Source organism: Eretmochelys imbricata, chromosome 1 (genome assembly GCF_965152235.1).
Source record: "Eretmochelys imbricata isolate rEreImb1 chromosome 1, rEreImb1.hap1, whole genome shotgun sequence".
In the NCBI taxonomy this organism is placed as follows: domain Eukaryota; kingdom Metazoa; phylum Chordata; order Testudines; family Cheloniidae; genus Eretmochelys; species Eretmochelys imbricata.
In genome coordinates, this window is record NC_135572.1 from 102,926,471 (window position 1) to 102,947,475 (window position 21,005).

Here is a 21,005-nt window from a genome sequence, read left to right on the forward strand (position 1 = left end):
ACAAATTATATTTTACTTCTTTGGGCTGGCTTGTCTGTCCCCAATCTCCTTGAGTTATATATCCTCTCAGTCCCCCCCCACCACTTTCCCCTTGGGACTGTACCGGGTATTGTACATTCCCTGAAGTGCACAAAAGAGATCTAGGAGATAAATTACACAAGGCTGGTATTTTATTCTGATTGCCATAGAAAGCCCCTCTTTTTTTTTTGTTCAAATTCCACAAAACTAGAACCATCCACAGCAGAAGTACAGCCATCATCAAACACTACTGTGCAATAGTAGTAGGGTAAACAGTTGCATAAATAGCAAATATTAAACTGATCACATTTTATGCTTCTACCATGTATTTAGCTTTTTTAAAAAATCCTTTAAGAATCAAGCCCTTCCCTTTTAGTACTCTCTTTCCTGGAGATCTGCAGTGTGCTCTGATTATAGCCTGTAGCCTGAATGGAGAAGTGACAGTGTCTAACTAGCTAGGGGATATCAGTCACAACACAGAAGTCAGACGCTGGCCAAAAGGACACAACAAACAGAATGAATCACGTGTTGGAAGTGTTGAGTATCTTTTTGTTTGGTACCAGCGGTATAAACCCCTTTCCCTATCTTTTTAAAATTCTGCAGCTGGTAGGCAACTCTGCAGTAAGTAAACAATTCCATGGCAAATTGGGCAATCACAGGGTCTTTTTGTAGAAAACCGAAGGCCTCGGATATTGTACAGCCAACAAAAATAAATAACAAAATCCTAATGTTTATTTTTATTTTGAAATCCTTTGTTTTCATTTTTGAGACTCAATTACACTAAAGATGTAGTGGCAAAGTAAGTAAAGTCAGTCCTAAAGACGCATTCACTACCATCCCATTAATAAGCCAAGAATATCCACTATGTGGCATGCTAATTAGAAAAAAACATGTATAAGTGAGATCTCAATCCTCAGCTTTCTGTTATTTGCTGCAACTGCAGGGTTTTAGCACAGACCCTGCATATTGGTTCAATGGTCTGTGCTTTGCTAGGTATTGATATCATGTCACTTTTCATTACAAAATTCATGGTGGTAAATGTATCACTAGGAAGGAATTTAGAATAGATTCTCCCATGCATTTACTACTGAATCCCAATATGACAGTGGAGTGAATCATCTTCTCCCCACTTCCTTACCCCCTTACATCAGATCGCTAGTATGACTACATGTGCTCTGCAGATTTCTGATCCCACTCAAAATGCCCTCAAGGAGAGTCATTATTTCCCCATGGCTGTATTTGTATTCAGCTAAAAAAATCAAGAACCCTTGTAAAGTCAAGGGAAATCAGTGAAGAGGGCTTCTGGTTCAACAGTGAATGGAATATACTGAATAAACGTTACTCTGTAAGCCTCAGTAGTTTAACCCTATGGAATGAGATTTTCCAGTGTGTTCTGTGTTAGTCCAACTCTGCTCCCATTGAAGTTACCACTCACTTCTATGGGAGCAGAAAATCCCCTCCTCAGAACACAATCTAATTTCCAGGGGCATAACACCTGAAAACCGAATCTTTTCTAAAGCAGTGGCTCTCAACCTTTCCAGACTACTGTACCCCTTTTAGGAGTCTGATTTGTATGATTTGTGTACCCCCAAGTTTCACCTCTCTTAAAAACTATTTGCTTACAAAATCAGACATAAAAATACAAGTGTGTCACAGCCACACTATTACTGAAAAATTGTGTACTTTCATTTTTACCATATAATTCTAAAATAAATCCATTGGAATAGAAATATTGTACTCACATTTCAGTGGCTAGTATATAGAGCAGTATAAACAAGTCATGGTCCGTAGGAAAGTTTAGTTTTGTACTGACTTCACTAGTGCTTTTTATGGAGCCCTTTGTAAAACTAGGCAAATAGCTAGATGAGCCGATGTACCCCTTAGAAGACTCTGCCTACCCCCAGTTGTACACATACCCTTGTTCTAAGGCACAGACATTGGGATTGGATGGGTTCTGCAGCTGAGGAAAAGATTCGGCCTAGGCACTTCTGAGAGGGACAATTCACCAGCTGGTGGTGATGGTGGTTAGGATAACTACTGACAGCGGATGGCTACATCACAGTGTGGAGAATAAATATTTCTGACGTGGGAGGTTGCCAGCAGGGTGGTTGGGGGTTGAGGACGGAATGCTTTTGACATGAGGAACTGAGAGGGAGATGCTTGGTAGGGATTAGTACAGAAGAGCTTGGCTGCAAGCAAGGTCATGGTCAGGATGCTTGTTGTCAGAGGGGATTCTTAGACATCCAAAGTACTCCGGGGGGGGGAGGGAACTCTGCGCAAAAATAATTAAAAATTCTGCAACATTTATTTGTCAAAATAATGCCATATAATCACACCAGTTTCAATTGTTTTGGTAAGTTATTTAAACTACAACACAGAAAAAAGTCACAAGAACTATTCAGTGTAACATGAAAGTCAAGTTACAAAGACTTGGTAATTAATACCCTGCATTCCAGGGTTGCATTCCAGGGCAGGCCTGCGCTGTCGGGGAAGAGACGCTTGTACCCCCGCAGATTTCTTTTGAGTTTTTCTGCACAGGGAACACAGAAATATGCAGGCAATATGAATTCTGCGCCCCCCCACATGGGCGCAGAATTCTGTCGAGAGTACATCCAAAACAACAACTACATAAAAAAAATTACAGATCTGTTCCAACATAACTTATTAAATTTTAAAAAACTACCAATATACATATTTTGCATCTTGCTGGCAAATTACACTGCTCAGGACCATTATTCCCCTTCACTCCCATCCCTACCATGCCCTGTTGTGCCTTATTTTACTGACATTGTATATTCCTTGGTGCAGGCCTCTTTGTTTTCTCTTTCAGAGAGAACACACTCCCATGGAGCTATCTACATACAACAATAATATTTGGAGATCTCATCTCTTAGGATGGACAGAGGCTGTGTTGTCAAAAGGCAGGGAGTTGGATTTTTCCCTCAGATTGTAGGTGTTACACACGGCTGGATAAAATGCTCTCTGTGGACCATTTCTTTCTTTCTTTCTTTCTTTCTTTCTTTCTTTCTTTCTTTCTTTCTTTCTTTCTTTCTTTCTTTCTTTCTTTCTTTCTTTCTTTCTAATTAATGAAAGAGATGCTAAAGTATTTCAGCAATGATGGATTTACAACTCTTACCCTTGTTTTTCTTTTTCCTCCTAGGGGTATGATTCTGCCACCTTACACACGCACACACACACACACACAAACACAGTATTCCTTTATAGTTTAATCCATGAGTTGTTGCATTGGTTTTATTGGAATTCTTTGCAGAGAAAGAGGGTAGCAACAGGCTCTCTATTAGTAAAAACTTTTAGTTGGGAAATAAATGGGGCAGTGGCCTAAATTTTGATGGGATCAAGGTAAAAGGAAGGAAAAATCAAACTTCCAGAGTTTAGAATTTTAAAAATGAATAGAGAAGCTTTAACTTATCCACCTTACTTTTGATCATGTAAGTTATGCTCTGGAAGAGAGAGGGAGCAGTAAACTGCTTGTTAAATCACATTACTCATATTTTTCCTCTAGCCCTTTATTGGAAGATACACATACACAAAGTGTCAATGGATTTGAGCTGTGTATCTATTTTGAGATGATTTGACGATACGGGAGTGCAAAAAATCAAGTGAGACAATCACTTAATAGGCCCTCTCACCTAAATTAATGAGAACACTCATGTTCAGGAATATGTAGAGCACATCTGAAGACAGCAGCACAACCACTGAATTACATTATCCTTTCAATCAATTCTTTAATGCAACACTTCTGTATGCAAAAAAATATATATATATATATTGATTTTTGCCTGACCATCAGGACCTATTCTGATGGTAGGAAAGGAAGTCAGGCAGCAGTGAAAATGCTGACTAAGAAATACTGGAATTGAACTAAATGGCTGTATAAGACTTACTTGGGATTTTTTTGCATGAGAAGTCGTAACAGGGAGCATTTTAGTTTTACTGCTGGGGAGGATGGTTAACTCAACTCCTCCTTGCCCCCCCTAAAACAAGCAATGGTCACATAGGGCACAATATAAGCAACTGCAGTGAAATTTAATTAAACAGACAGAACTGAATTAAATTTTTCAGCAGAAACTTTTGAGGGAGGGGCAAAAATGCAGATTCAGCAACACTGAAATGTTCTGCAAATTTGGGTGAGTTTCAAATTGTTCCTGTTGAAAAACCGCAAACAACAGTTTAAAAAGTCAAAATGTTCTGATTCTTCAGTACAAAACAAATTGTTGTTTCCAAATTTCCTTCAATTTATTAAAAATAAAGGAAAATGCTCAAAATCAAACCAAAACATTTTGTTTCAGGTCGAACAAAATGTTTCATTTGATGAAAATTTGGGCCAAATTTCATTTGGGCCAAAAGAAATCTGATGAGGTTCAATAAGGATAAGTGCAGGGTCCTGCACTTAGGACGGAAGAATCCAATGCACCGCTACAGACTAGGGACCGAATGGCTAGGCAGCAGTTCTGCGGAAAAGGACCTAGGGGTGACAGTGGACGAGAAGCTGGATATGAGTCAGCAGTGTGCCCTTGTTGCCAAGAAGGCCAATGGCATTTTGGGATGTATAAGTAGGGGCATAGCGAGCAGATCGAGGGACGTGATCGTCCCCCTCTATTCGACATTGGTGAGGCCTCATCTGGAGTACTGTGTCCAGTTTTGGGCCCCACACTACAAGAAGGATGTGGATAAATTGGAGAGAGTCCAGCGAAGGGCAACAAAAATGATTAGGGGTCTAGAACACATGACTTATGAGGAGAGGCTGAGGGAGCTGGGATTGTTTAGCCTGCAGAAGAGAAGAATGAGGGGGGATTTGATAGCTGCTTTCAACTACCTGAAAGGGGGTTCCAAAGAGGATGGCTCTAGACTGTTCTCAATGGTAGCAGATGACAGAACAAGGAGTAATGGCCTCAAGTTGCAGTGGGGGAGGTTTAGATTGGATATTAGGAAAAACTTTTTCACTAAGAGGGTGGTGAAACACTGGAATGCGTTGCCTAGGGAGGTGGTGGAATCTCCTTCCTTGGAAGTTTTTAAGGTCAGGCTTGACAAAGCCCTGGCTGGGATGATTTAACTGGGAATTGGTCCTGCTTCGAGCAGGGGGTTGGACTAGATGACCTTCAGGGGTCCCTTCCAACCCTGATATTCTATGATTCTATGATTTTGTTTTTCAATAAGTTAAACAATATTTTTTTTCAAAACTGCCAGTGAACCAAAAATAATCAGTTATTCTTACAGCCTGTAATGGGCTGCACTCAGCTTTCACAAGCACCCCTTCTGATTGGGTGTGCCTGCAGTCTTTAAACAGTCCCAGCCCTGGGACTGGGCCGTACCCCCAGGGCTTCCTCCCTGGAGGTAATGGTTTCTCTCTCTTCATCTGTTCTGGCCCCACTCTCCAGCTGGGCCTCTTAACAGTTCAGTTCCCCTTCTGAGGATTTCTCTCTGTCCAATTGTAGGCCACTTCACCAGTGGCCTATTGTGGGGGATCCAGGCCCACTCACTACTCTGGGTCCCAGACCTGGGACCCTAAGAATAGCAGCCATATCCCTTTAACTAGACTGCTTTCAGTTCCCTGGGCCATTTCCCCGTGGTCCCAGCCTTCACCGATGCTTCACACTTAGCTAACAGCTCTTCTGTGTTCAGGTCCAGCAGCCAGCCAGGAGTTCTTTCTTGCTGCCCTGTTCCTTCCAGCACTGAGCTGTCCATGGTGTTGAAGTTCCCTTTGCCCAGCCAGGAGCACCAGCTGTACTCTCTGGCTCCAGCAAGGAACTGCCTGTCTCTCTCTCTGCAGCTCCTTTTTATATGGCCTTCCTGGGCCCTAACTGGCTGCTCCCTGCAGCTTCTCTGATTTGGCTAGCCCTTTGCAGCCACTCTAGGCTGTTCAGAGGACTTAGCTCCTCTGCTCCTTTCCTGGGACAGGTGTGGGAGGCCTCCAGCAGGGGGCCTCCGGCCTAGTCCATCCCATCACACCGCCCTAGAATATGCTGTTTTACAGCTGATCTGGGATGTTCTGTAGCCAGGAACCTGCACCAGGGTTTTCCACTGCACAGTTGTGATAAATCCAGGATGTATCTAGCCCTATAAGTATAGAGTAAATGACTTCTGCTTACTGAATGGATCTTCCCTACAGACTATCTAGCTCTGAGGAAATATGGCTCTCAGAACTGAAGGTTGAAGACATTATTTTTCTTCTAACCTCAAGATACAGTTGCCTTTTTGCCAAGAAGAGTTCTGAATGAGGCCAGTTACAAAGCTTTCCTCATTTCAGAAAGTTTGTGGATTACTTTTCAGTAATTACAGTTGAAATTTGTTGATTAGAAAGATCATTTTTAGACATTTTATTTTAAAAACAGCATATAGAACTAGTCCTTAAATTTATCATGATCATTTGTTGTGCAGTGTTTACAAATTAATGCACATCATGAGGAAGAGAGGCTGCAGTCTGGGCACCAAGAATCTTGTCCTGTTCCCATTTGTTTTAGTGGAGCTGAATTGTGCTATTGAAACATGGGCCCTGTGCTGTAAGGTACCCTCTAAAGTATATATTAATTAATTATTAGTTGCTGGTTTTTCCCTCAAAAGGTTGTGTGGTAGAGAAAGAGAATCACTGCTTACATGAAGTGTGCTGAGTGATCTGTTGATAATTAATACTCAGTTTTTACCCAGCCAGTCCCAGTCTCCCACCCCAACTCCCAGTGCTAGTTCCCCTCTCCTGCTCCCCTCCTCCCAATCTCTAGACCAGAGATCAGCAACCTTTGGCATGCGGCCTGCCGGGGTAAGCCCCCTGGCGGGCCGGGCCGGTTTGTTTACCTGCCACATCCGCAGGTTCGGCTGATCGCAGCTCCAAGCCAGGTCCGCGCCGCTTCCTGCAGCCTCCATTGGCCTGGAGCGGCAAACCACGGCCAGCAGGAGCTGCGATCGGCAGAACCTGCGGACACGGCAGGTAAACAAACTGGCCCGGCCTGCTGGTTTACCGCTGGTGGGCCGAGGGCCAAAGGTTGCCAATCCCTTCTCTAGACACAGTTTCCCCTGCCCAAACTCCTTTTCCTTATCTACGCCCTTTGTCCCAGGTCCAGCTCTTGTCCCCTCTCCATTTCTACTCTATGTTGCTTGGGCCCAGCAAGGGGAGCATAGACAGCACACAAACACACACAAACTCTCCATTTCCAGATCTTACTCCTGGATCCAGCCCCCGCCTGGCCCACAGCAGCCCGTAATTGCAATTGTAGGGAAAGTCCTGTTCCACCCCCCCAGCTCCAGCATGCTCTTTGTGGACAGAATCTCTGGAAATTTTATCTGTGATGCTCTAAGAAGTCTCTGCTGAGCATGTGTGAACTATGATTTTTCAAAGGCTTATAACTTGGCCAAATTTTGGTGGATTTCACAGGGGCAGCAAAAGGCACATACCTGACATAAAGATCATACGCTGGGGCAAAGTATGGGGGCACTAGAGCTGCTCAAAGAAAATGCTGCCAGAATTTTTGACAAGGGAGGAAAAACAACAATTTTCCTATCCTCATTCTTGAAAATGGCTGAACCATTTTCACTGAAATTTTCCAAATATATATGTACAGCCTCAGAATGACAAATGGAATAGAAAATTGTATTCCAAATGGTTACTTTGGCAACCTTAATAATAAATGGCACTACCAGTCCTGACTATAACACATAATAATAATGGCTTTTCTGTGATGGCTCACACAATGCATTAAGGTAATGCCTTATTTAGGGCTAAAATTATTCCCTTCTATGCAACTGCAGAGAGCCCTCACCTACTTGAACCAGTTTAATTCTACACTGGGCAGGATTTTTGAATCCTAGATAGACTCCATCAACAGTGTAGTTGAGGGTAAACAGAGCTTACCCATCTCTCATTTGGGGAATATGGGTTTTAGCTCAGGCTAGTTTACCAACTTATTTTTTTACTACTACAAACTGGTCCCCATGTCCACTGCACATCCCTCCCACTTCTAATTCAAATATTTGACCTTAAAAGAATAAAATTCTATATACCCGAAGGTTTATCCACTTCCTTCCTAGGAAATATGATGCATTTCCCTATGCCTGAATATTACAATTATCCACAATTATCTAATAATAAATTAACAGGTAGCTACTTTTTTTTGTAGCAAACTTTCAAAATGTATAAAATCTTTCATGAGATGCAATTATCATAGACTAAAGCCAAAATTTTCAAACTTCGGTGCTCAAAGTCAGACACATAGCCACATGGATTTAGCTCTGACAAATACGGTCACCTACACTCAAAATGTTTTGTGATGCTTCAAAAATAAATAGGAATTTTATTTTACTATTCATTTCAGCATGATAATGTTCAGTTTTTCTTAGGTAACAAAGAGATACCTTTCCCTAAAGCAGTTCTTCCATATGCCAGCACGGTTACTTCTACATGGAAGCATTTCCACAAAACAGAATTTAAAATTAAATCAAGATTCATTGTTTATTATTCATTGTTTAGTCTATTCCTACAGCTTTTGTAGATCTATGAAATAGATGTCTGAATAACTGAAACTACACTACATAAACAACTAATCCAGTTATGGGACGATGGTACAATTTCCTCTCTTTATTCTATTACCGTACCCCACCTTACACTTAACATTTGCCTCCTCTCCAGGAAAACTTGAGAGCATTCTTGGCCTTCCCTGCATTTTTAAAGATCAAATTTGTTACATAATAAAAAGAACATATTGTAAATCTATTTATCTATATACTGTAATGGCAGTTATCTTCAGTATATTCCTTGCTAATTCACCAGTGTGGAATTGGGACATTTACAGCTTTTCCCAAAAGTTCATCCAGGAAGCCGTATATTTTTGGTAGCTACATTGTAGTATGTTAATATAGTATGTGAAAGCTTAAAGTCATACACTGAAAATTAGAAATTCTCTAATAAATGGAACCTAATAGGCTTGTAAATAGACAGTTTTTTGTATTTCTGTTATTGTTGACGTACAAAAACATGATAAGAAAGAGGCAGCAGAAGAGTACGTAATAAAAAGCAAGCTATCTAACATTTAGAAACATAAATAACCTAAACCCCCCAAAAGTAACCAGACGGAGAATAACTAAATGTCCAGAAAAGTGTAGGTGTTTTTATGTAATATGAGTAAAGGCCAAAGATACAGGAGGAGTAACATGAGAGACAGAAGTGCATAAAATTTGACAGACCAGATTAAACCATTGGTCCATCAAGTAAGTGGCCAGCCTTCGGCATTGGCCATTACTCAATGCTTCAGAGGAAGGCAAAACCCCCATAAGGCACCCACTCAAATAAGAAATGCTATACACCGAGAAAATCATTCCTTCAACCCCTGTGGCAATCAGTTTACTCCCTGAAGCATGAGATTAGATTACCTTTATTTTAGCATGCATAACTACAAGTCTTATTTCTTGTCATAAAGTTATCCTGTCCTTTTAAAAATCCCAGTAGCTGACTCTATGACCTTGTGTGGCAGTGACTTCCATGCTGTGTGTGGAGGACGGGAGACCAAAAGGCATAGAAGAGGAGCAATTTTTCCCCTTGCTCTATCTGCGTAAATCCCAATAATCTTAAATAGAGGTATGTGCATGCAAGAAAAAGTCTGCAGAGATAGTGTGTATGAATGTAAGAGAGAGAGGTGGTGAATGAAGGAATGGAACCTAGTGTTTTCAAACGAACATGGTTAATAATTTATATACATCTGAAAGGGTATGTTAAGAATCTGGATTCAGTTAGGGATTCTGTGGACCTAAATAAATCAAACAAGGTGTGTGTACATGATATGAGTGTCCAGAAACACCTCACTGGAATTTCACGGTCAAATTCTTCTCTCTTGTACACTGATCAAGTGGAACCCCATAAATGGCAGTGAGGTTGAACAGCTGCAAATGGGGGCAGAATCTGATCCACTGTAGTCATGCATGATGTGAAATATATTATCCTTTACACTATAATCTATCCCTCTGCTGTACACAAAGATTATTTCTTTGTGATTTCTTTTTTAAATGAACTTTAGTCCGAGGAGGAGCTACCATTGGCTGCCAGAGAAACTCAAGCTGGCAGGAGCCAGCACAAGCAGCATCCTCAGCAGAAACTCTGTAAGCTCTAAACTCCTTTCACTCCTCTCTCACCTCACTCCCGCTCTACTTGCCCTCCATGTTCCCCTTCCCTCCTTCCTGCTTAGCCTCCACCCTAGTTCCCATCTGCATTTCCCTTCCTTCTTTGTTCGCTCTTCCTTCCTTTGTCTTTTCAGTTAGCCAATCCCATTCTAACAAAACTCCCAGAAAATGTAATAAGCATAACCCCCTGAAAAAGAACTGTCGTGCTAACATGTCATTTGCAAAACAGCACTCTGTTCACTGTGCATATGTTATATTCCTTTCCTCTACATTGTGTCTGCCATGGCTTTGCGGTAAGGACTGTCTCTTACTCTGTGTTTGCATAGCACCTAGTACAATGGGGCTTTGTTCATTAAATAATAGTGAAAGATGCTAAGACTGACAGCTTTGGATAATGAAATCCTTTATACTCACAGAATAGGTACAGAACAGAGAGAAGCAGTGTAATCTTCGCCCCATTCCCTACCAGCATGTTTCAACCATGAATTGGAGGGACCACCTCTGGCGTGAGCAGGTATTTTATCCTTCAAGCTGCTCAGTCCATAGACCCTACCATGGGATACCCAAGAAGAGTGCTAATTAGTATCCTGGGTAACATATTTTTGCTCTATGTCCACTGAGAAATTACTGAGAAGACAACCACTGAGTAGGCATATAAAGCTCATAAGAGCACAACCACCACCATAATGGGTCAGACTAATGGTCCATCTAGCCCTGTCTTCCAACAGTCGCCAGCACCTGACGATTCAGAGGGAATTAACAGAACAAGGCAATTATTGAGTGATCCATCCTTTGTCATCCATTCCCAGCTTCTGAGACTTAAGGACACTCAGAGCATGGGGTTGCATAATGTGTAACACGGCATATATGAGTAACCTTTCAGTGGACACACAATAAAAGAAGACTGTGAAGAGGAGATCCACCAAAATAAAGGCCTTCAGCAGCTAACTCTTAAAAAAATTACTGGATGGAGAACATTGTTCAAAATGTACATATTTACACTCTTTCCAAAAATGTTACTACAAATTTAACTATTTTCCAGGAATTTGTAACAAGTGATTTTGTGTATTATGAATTTGCTAAACATGTTTTTACCTGATGACATCCATCTAAAACACCTCCTAACTTTCATAAACAACAGTTTCTGAATGAAAATTGAATTTTTAAAGACGTAATTGTATACATCAAAGAAATGTATAAAGAAATGTATATCTATGCTGTCCATCACCCTAGTATCCAACTGTTTCCCATTATAAGTCCTTTTCAGGTTTGCAAAAGAGGTGGAGGAAATCTGACACTGACTTAATGCATGTTTTATGTTTTACCTGGGTGCAGTTCCTGTATGTTACCAAGTACTGCCTTTTTAAAATGTAATATAAACTTTTATAGAATTTGAAAATAAAGACTCATATTGTTCCATAATTTGTGAAATGCCAATCATGAAGTTAATTAGATCAAGATTGGATTCGCTGCTTACCTACTTTCCCATTCTCTAAACTGTGCCAAACAAGCCCAAACATGTCAGTCTTATCTATATAGATTGTAAACTCACCAGGGCTGATTCTTTATACAATGACGAGCACAATGGGGCATGGATCTCAGTTGGGACCTTTGGGTAATACAATAATACAAATAATAACTGTGAAAAATATTATACTTGTAATATTTTGTCTCAGTGTCGTACTAATTTTTGAGGTTCTTCATCACTATTATTATTGTTATTCCAAAGCACAAAGGATCTAAGGAACCAAAAGTATATTTTTTTTACTTTGATTTAGATACTATAGAAAATTATCTGTAGAATATTGATTACTCTCTGTCTCATTCTCTTCCACTGTGTGCTGTCTACAAACCTATGTCCTGGAGGCTGCAAATTGTTCTTTTCAGACAAGTCAATTATGGGCACTTAAAGAAACAGTGGCAATTTCAGCACTGGAAAGTAGCTGAAATGTCAGAAGAAACCCTCCATGCCGAAGATTCTTCCTACTGAGAGTTGCTAGGCACTACTGATATGATAAACTCACATGCTGATAACATGCACTGACATTTTCTCTAATTCCAGAAAGCTCCAGTATAGACTATTATCTTACAACCAGCAAAGTATTATACACACAGCTTTTGAGCAAATTAAAACTGTGTAATGTAACACAGATTAAATCAAATTCACACTTTACAAAAAGATCATTCTAGAGAGAAAAACATGGACCACCTTTGCTTTTGGAAATATGGTTGGTTTTATAAAAGCTTTTGTATTTCTAGTAATGTGTCTCTTTTATTCATTTTAATTTTCCTGCTAACATTCTCAGTTCCTGAAAAGGGGCTTGTCTATACAGGGCAGTTACTGTGCAGTAAGCCTGGGTGTGAATTTCAAGCGCACTAGCTACTTTGCACTAACTCCCTGCAGGAACACTTTTACTGTGCACTAAAGGTGCCCTCAGGCAGTTTAGCTTAGTACACCTCCAAACATAGTAAACTACTGTACACAAAGGCACTTTTAGTGTGCAGAAGAGTGTCCATATGGGGGTTAGTGCAAAGTAGCTAGTGCCTACAAGCAAGTGCACACTAGCTACTAGGGGATTTTTTTCCCCGTGTAGACAAGCCCTCAGTGTCTAGTCTAATCACTATCTTGGGCTGACCTGCAGCCTGAGATTAGAACCAATTCCATCTTTAGGCAATGGCCAGTCCTTGGCAGCTCACGGACCCAGTGAAAGTCTAGTGTGCAGGTTATTGACCCCACTAAAAGTCCCTGGAATGAGTCATGATGACACTAACTATTGCCACTGATACTGTCCTTAAAGCATCCTTTCCCATTTTATTCATAGACCTACCTTCTTCCCCAATCACCTGCAATAGAGGAAATGGGGGAAAAGACTCAAGGGCTTGTGCCAGAAAACAAACAGATACAGACAAGCTCCAGATCTATGAATTCTTGTTTTCCTACACTCTGGCCATGGAAGAACCAAAGAAATCCCACCTTTCTCCCACTATAGCAGCCACTAAATAATGTCCTGCTGAACTATTCTAAACAGTGAATAACCTAGAATAACCACTTAACTCCGGAACCCAGTTCCCTGCAACGAACGTGCAGACTACTTCTTGGAGAATGTCACCTGAGGACAGCCAAGATGGCTTGTCAGGACACCAAGAACCATAAAATGGACATAGGTTCAATAACACAATACAGTCCATTTCTGAATTGAGCCTATTCACATACCAGGAAATCCTAAAAGCACAACAGAAAAACTGAGCCACCCTCTTCAACTCTAACTTAACTTTTTTGAAAGAGAGTTGAGCAACACAGATTTTCACTAATAGCAACATTTTTCACTTGTTCATTCACTACCCAAGGTAAAACTATTGTCCAAAATGCAACCCCAGATTTGAATGTGCAACATCCAATAAAGGCAGTGAGAATTGTGTGTGCATAACTATGAGCAGGATTTGGCCAAAATACAAAGGAAGTGTAATAAATGTCTCTGTCAGGCCCTGCATTGCCATCTTCTTACTGCAGGCTTTGTGTATCCTTGCAGGTCTGGTGGGCTATCCAACAGCAGTATCCTTCTAACCAGTAATTTAGGGATCCGTTCTGCTCCTCTTGACTTTAATAATGTAAGATCTAGTCCCAGAACAAGTTTTAGATTTTTGAGTGTTTGAAGAAAGTGTACTCAGACTTAAAAGCAGCAATGTGAGCTGCTGGAAATTATAGTGCATTAGACTACAACCACCAGTCAGCAGAATGCTGCTGAATATCTCATTAGCCCATCACAGAGTCATGAGCCTTCAAAAAGAAAAGATAGAACAAAAAAGTATTTAGGGAACTTTAAACCACCGGGAAGTAGCAAGATTTTTGGGTTGGTAATACAGGATGTTCTTGTGTGGAAAAATCCTTTTTTTCCATGATAGTGAAGAATTCAGACTAAGATCTCAACATTCTGTGAATCCATGAAACATCTCTCTCCTCTCACTCTCTCTCTGGTTTTGTTATGTATGTAAATATAATTTTTCAAGGTCAGTAACCTGTGTCTACAATCAGGAGATTGCCACTAAGTCCAGACACAGTACATTCTAACAGCACTAGACTTGTGCCACAAATCAAAAGAAACATAAGAAATGAAAAGTTCACTGGTTACTATGTTAAGGGATATATATAAGTTTCTAAATGCTTTTCCCAGTTTTTGAAGTAAGCCTCCTCCTGCTTTCCCCAAGCTGCAAACAATACTTTGTTCCAGTTGTTTATATCACACTCCTAGAGGGAATAAGGTGGTGGCGTCTCAAAGAAACATTTTCCTCTAAGGAATCCTCCAACGCTCTCTCAAAACTCTAAAGAATTTCCCCCCTTTTGACTTAGCAAATTTCAACTGGTGTGGAGTAGGAGTTTGATTTGTATAAGTATGCAAATGATAGACAGCATATCTGAACTGCTGGAGAGGGTTCCGATTCCAGGTCTATCATTTAGTTAAATACTTACCCAAGCAGTAGTGAACCTCAAAAATACTGTTTTTTGTTTTGGTTTTTGTTTAAAAAAAAGGTCATTCTAAACCTATTTTAGCTTCCTCATCCTATGACCTCATGGCAGGTCAATAATTCTTCTAGTTGAGAAGGACTTGACATAAGTCCCTTCCAGTCAATGCTGCTGCTTACCTGATGAGAGGTGATGTGAAATAGTCTCACCACATTTCCCAAGTTAATCAAACCAAGCCTTCCCTCATGGCAACGTAGAGCACTATCACATAATCAGCAATTTGGCCCAGTTCATTTTTGCTTGTTTTCTATTTGTTTTATGTTATTTCAAATAATATATTTCCATCAAAGAAATATAGTTTCTAGTCCAACACTTTAATAACGTATTTAGCCGGGATTTTTGTTAAGCTGAAACAAGAACTGCAGACACAACCATAACCTCACTTGCATGAGTACTGCTGCTATAATATAAAATATGACTTCTGTATATTGAGATCAGTAGGAGAAAAATATTGCCAAAAGAATGCAAAACTCACCAAGAAGATTGTAATACATATTGTTTGCTTCACAATTATGACAACAATATTCTTCCCCAGAGAGTGATATTTCACAGCTTCTGGGCACAGTATATCTTCATGTGGATCCGAGGGCAGATACACATATAAATCCCCTATCCACTGAAATCAGGACAAACTCTTTTTTCTGAAGCAGGTGCTCTCTTCCACGTTTTTATTTTTTATTTTCAAATTTATTAGTCTCTACTCTCAAAATATGTAATTCCTATTAATGAAAACACAATAATAATTCTTACCCCCAAAATATTAATATGAACTTTGGCATGGACATGAGTTTTTCCAATGATATATTTTTAAAATCACCATTCTTAAATCTTACTTTAGATTACCAAATATCACAAACTAACCTGTGGAACTCATTGCAATGGGATATTGTGATGGTAAAAGTATATCTGGATTCAGAAAAGAACTGGATAAATTCATGGAGGATAGGTCCATCAATGGCAATTAGCCTAGATGATCAGGGATGAAACCCCATGTTCAGGGAGGCCCTAAAGCTCTGATTACCAGAAGCCAGGAGTGAAGAAGGGGTGGATTGGTCCATAATTGCACTGAAGTATATACTCCCCCTAAAGATCTAGAACAGAGCACTGTTGGAAACAGGATACTGGGCAAGATGGACCATGGTCTGATCCAGTATGGCAGCTCTTATGTTCTCATCTCTATGAAATAAAGAACAGTCATTTTCAGATAGTTTTTGGCATGTGTTAAACCTAAAGACTCTTCTACTGCATGCTGTATTATTTTCGTTTATCTTTGCAAATGATGTTTTCCATTTGATTTCATATTTACATGAAAAAAGAGTAAACAGTACTTTCCCAATACAATATCTATTGTTTCCCTTGCCTTACATAAGGAAGAGGGACAAACTGAGCCACTCTCCCTAAGGAATATCAATGGAATAGAAAATGGTAAAAAATAAAATAAATGCACACACAGTGGCATGCAAAAAGCAATTAATAAATGTTGTCAATAACAACAGAAATGCCCATGTAAATCGTAAGTTCTGAAAATCCAATTAATATAGGGTATATAGTGGGCCAACCTACAAACCTTTACACATGCCCATGACTTTACTCATATGACTAGTCTTGTTTAAGTCAATGGGACTACTTATACAATGGGACGACTTATACACATACACAACTTTTATTAGCCAAGTGTTTTCAGGATTGGGTTCAAAGTTACTAAGATTTGGATTCTGCCATCTTTGCTCATGTTGATTAGTACCTTATGTAGCAATTAGTCACAGTGATTTCAGTGGGACTATTTTTGGAGTAATACATGAACAAAGGGTGACACAATCCGGCCACGTAGATTTCCCCACGCTCCATAATTACAGCCTAGCCATTAAACTGCTATATTTTCTGAAATGAACACATCGTCCGGAAACATTCTTTAGCGTTCACTAGGAAGGGATGAGAGCACTGTGGCGTTACTGATGGGCAGAAGCATATTCATACTGCATTGTTACCACATGAAAAAATAATCTCCATGACATGAATTCCATATACATGAAACCTTAAGGAAATGGGAGGCCAACAGTGCTCTAGTCTTCACTGCAGGGAGATATTGCATGTTGTGTTATATTTTTCTGTGACACACTAAAGAAAATAAATCTTTCACATGACATTTGTTGGGGTATCCCACAGACATACTATGATTAGACATTTTTCCTGGTGTTGACGTTCAACATTAGGAAACACTGTTTTCCTTCTAATTAACTTTTCAACAACAGTCACATATTTAAAAGAAATAGAATACTTTCCTTCAGGGCATAGAAGCAAAATTTGCCTGATTTCCTCTCAAGGCACAGTGGAAACAAAGCATTATATTTTAACTCAGTGTGGACTGGAAAATCATCTGACATAAGAAATGTAAAGAGCATGAGATACAGTGTGAAAACAGCATCCACTACAGTGGGGGAAAAAATTCTTAAACACCTGGTTAATACTGTCATTAAGTTAATCCTAGAGGCTTTTCACAGCTGTACCACCACCACACTTTGACTCATTAGAATTAACTTACTTGAAATATCTTAAGATATTTTATTTAGCAGCATTATTTTGCCTGAAGGAACTTTTTTAGCTTTGGCCATTTTGCAGGGCTGTATTATTTCATGCAATTCTTACCGAGCAATTTTTCAAAATCCTTCAAAATCACATGATAATATTTTTATTAATGAAAGTGATGTTTCAATTCTAATATTCCTAGCCATTAGGAAAAAAAAATAGTGATACACACAATGAAAATATATTGATATATAACAGGAATGTAAATTACATTACAGAAGTACCTTATTTTACTAAACATTAATCATTCAACTAACTTTTGTAGCAAGTTTTAGATCCTGAACAACATGCCAGTAATAAAGGCACTGCAGATTTACAGAAAAGTTCTAGAATCTTTAACTGAAAATATAAACCCATCTGTAGTTTTACTAAACCATCCCACAGATTTCAGTAGCTAAATATATCCCTGTTATAGAATTCTACAGAATGTTTTTCAGAAAATTCTACAGCAAGGATATAATTTTCTGTTAAATTCTATAGGGTTTCAGAGCAATTTTTAGAGACTCTAAAAACATATTGATTTAATCTCTATTAATTTCTATAGGACTTATTGTAAGTGAGATATGTCTCATTACGGTACAGATTTCTGTTTTGGATATGTGTGTCAAAAGAATTCAAAATATCCACAGCATGCTACTTACTGATGTGTAGAGGAAACCTTCTCCATTTAGGGCTATATACAACCCTGTCTTTACACCCTGGATAGCGACAACTCGTAGTCCCACTGGTATAAGGTTGAATAGTGCTGTAAATATAAACATGATCTGTCACAGATGGGCACTGATAAATAGAGTATTTGAATAACCAAAATCAAGAACAAAGAACAACTGTTACTGCCTTCACAAAAAGCTCTGATTTCAATAAAATTTTAATTAAGAAAGCATTGCTACTGGTTAAGTTAGTATTTCAGCTTTATGTTGCAAACTTAATTGGCAATTATTCCTGTAGCATTTTAGTATTGGCACAATAGCTAGCAAATAAAAAGAATATCTCATAGGACTGCAAAGAGCACAATAGCGTCACAATTTCAATGAATGGAAAATGCTGTAACCATATAGAGGGGGAGGGGATAGAAACAATCTCTAAGTATAACATTTTGTCATCTATTGGTTTCATGCAGAAAGTGAGAGTAACAATCAGATTATTTTGCAGAATGAAAATCTTTCCATTTTGCCCACAGTGAATTTTTTTTCCTTAAACACTTAAATGTTATTGTACTATGAAGCACCCCCAGTAAAACTGCTTTCAGCATCACTATGGCTCCAGAACTGAAAGTGCAATGGCTATTTTTGTTGAGAGCATCTTTGATATAAGCAATGGTACACAGACTCAGTATATGGGAAAGCACTTAGGCTTCTATGCAGAAAAGTAATCAAGCACAGATTTGAATGGAACTTAAGCACGCACATGTACATGAGCTGTCCTGAAAAAGTATGCTTTCCTAAACTGAGGCTTTAAAGAGAAACAGTTAACAACAGCTGTAGTAACAAAAGTACATAGATTTAACATAAAAAGACAGCAATAATGTTGATAAAAGGCTGAAAAGAAAACAATATAAAGGTGCAAGTAGGGGAAAAAAGAGTTCAAAAACCTCAAAACAAAATCCACAAAAACCAAGAGAAAAACAGCATGGCATTAATTTTATTGCCAACATTTAAGAGCCATCAGGATGGAGATGTTGTTTAATGATGACATAAATGAACAAGAAGGTTTAGAAACCTGTTGGCTGCAGTTCAAATTGCAAGTCCAAAATGGCAAGTTGCACTTGTGCTAAACTACATGGGAAAGATGGTAAATGCCATTTTATGACTCATGCCCAGCAAAACACCTGGCAGAGAAGATATCCTTGAAAAAGACTTTAGTGTTCTGACTGACCATCCCTCTATTTAAAAATGAAATAAACAAGGTATATAGAATATTAGTTTTCAGGCAAGTGAGACATGGACCAACTTTTATGCCAAATTACACCAATAAGAATGCATACGTTTGCTGGCCTGGATTATGAGATAAGACGCAAACTGTGCATCACTCAGGGTCTGGGGAACAGCCCCTGAGCCAGAGCTTATGCTGGACAGCTTTTAAGCTCTGCATGATCTAGGAAGTGGGAGAGGTCCAGGCCCTTGGATGAAAAGCAAAGTACAACCTGTATGTATACTAAAGACACATAAGCCCATGGTACCAGCAAGTTAAGTCTCAGGAGGTAAAACTGCATTTCAAAACACCCACAAAAGGTGTGGTGGGTTATCCAGCATTTGAAAAGGAATGTCATATATATGACAAGAAAGTATGCTTCATGGTACAATCCCTAGCTAAGATCCCAGAATTCAAACCCACATCAGAAAAAGGGGATATGCATTCACAATCAACAAGGCAGACATGTAGCTAGGTGCAAGAAGTCCAGGTTGGTCAGGCAATGGCTACAGAGTTATAAAGGAGACAATATTGACTCAGAGGAAGCTAACCACATCTACATAAACGGAGTAGAGTATATCACCTGCTAGAATGGTAATACCCTAAAATATTCTCTCAACATATACCAACAACATTATCAGGAATATGCTCCTGCAATAGAAGAATACATGAAATGTGATCCTGTTAAGAAGAAATATAGCGACAGTGAAAAAGTTGGAAGATGCTGTGATAAAGCAGCCTACTTCCTGCAGCTTCAGAATGAAAAGAAAGCATATAAAAAAGAACTCCAGAAGGTACAGAAAACAAATTGATGGATTTATATAAAAGAGGTGCTACACAGAAAGTTATATCTAAGCCAAAAATTAGCATCAATATGTATTATTTGTATTGCTGTAGCTCCCAAGGATCTCGGTCAGATGGGGGGAGGTTTTACTGGTCTCATTACCGTACAAACATACAGTAAATACATGTATCTAATCTAATCTGAAACAAGATACCATGAATGTGACAAAGACAAGGAAGGAAGGGAGATGGGGAGTGCAACAGGTAATGAAAAAAAAGGGATCATAGAAGTATCTAAGTTAGCTATTGCACAGTTTGATGGCTTCTGAAGGTTCCAAATCATCTGAAAGTTTTAAAATAATAAGTAACGTCAGTTATCCCCAACTGTCACACAGCAAAGACACCATTATTTGGATGGCTTTTTGTTAGGTGTCACAGCAAAATTGGGTCTTGGGTAGGGATCTGAAGGAGGAGAGACTTTGGAGGAGGATTAAGCCTTACAAAAGAATGTAAGGATATTATTCCATGGCTAAAGGGGTGCATGAAAAGAGCAAGGATGTATTCATGGAAGAAGCAAGCAAATGAGCATTCAAGACTGAGATCGGAAACTGTAGGAGGAAATCTGGATGTGCATTAACAGCATAATGTTGGTACAGTGCCTAACACAATGAGGGGGTCCTGGTCCATGACTAGGGCTCCTAGGTGCTACAGTAATACTATAATATAGTAATATAGTAAATAATAAATAACAACAATAACAGAGAGAAGAGGGCATACATATCCTGTCTTCTATTTCCGGTCATTAAGGGGCACCGCGTAAGAAATCAAACAACTTCATTAAAGAAAGATGCACAAAGACACAAAATATCCAGGAAAACTGTTAATAATAAATGACTCCACATCACAGAAGTCTCTTCAAAACTTTTGGAAAGCAAACTTCTGTAACAACATTTGAGAAAAAAGAAACAGGACCCAAGTCAGACAATGACAACCTATGAAGAAGGTTTGCAGCCTTGAAATAATTAGTGTTTTTATGCAAATGATGAGAAAACAAATTAGAGAG

General features: G+C 39.2%; 1 protein-coding gene across 3 annotated transcripts in view; it reads right to left on the bottom strand.

The window, feature by feature from the left end:
- FGF14 (fibroblast growth factor 14) overlaps positions 1-21,005 on the bottom strand; it is a 624,629-nt gene that overhangs the window by 118,043 nt on the left and 485,581 nt on the right. For all 3 annotated transcript variants that reach the window (XM_077807057.1, XM_077807055.1, XM_077807056.1), the window contains one exon: positions 17,890-17,993. In XM_077807057.1, coding sequence (XP_077663183.1) covers positions 17,890-17,993 — 104 coding nt within the window. The remainder of the gene's footprint in view (positions 1-17,889; positions 17,994-21,005) is intronic.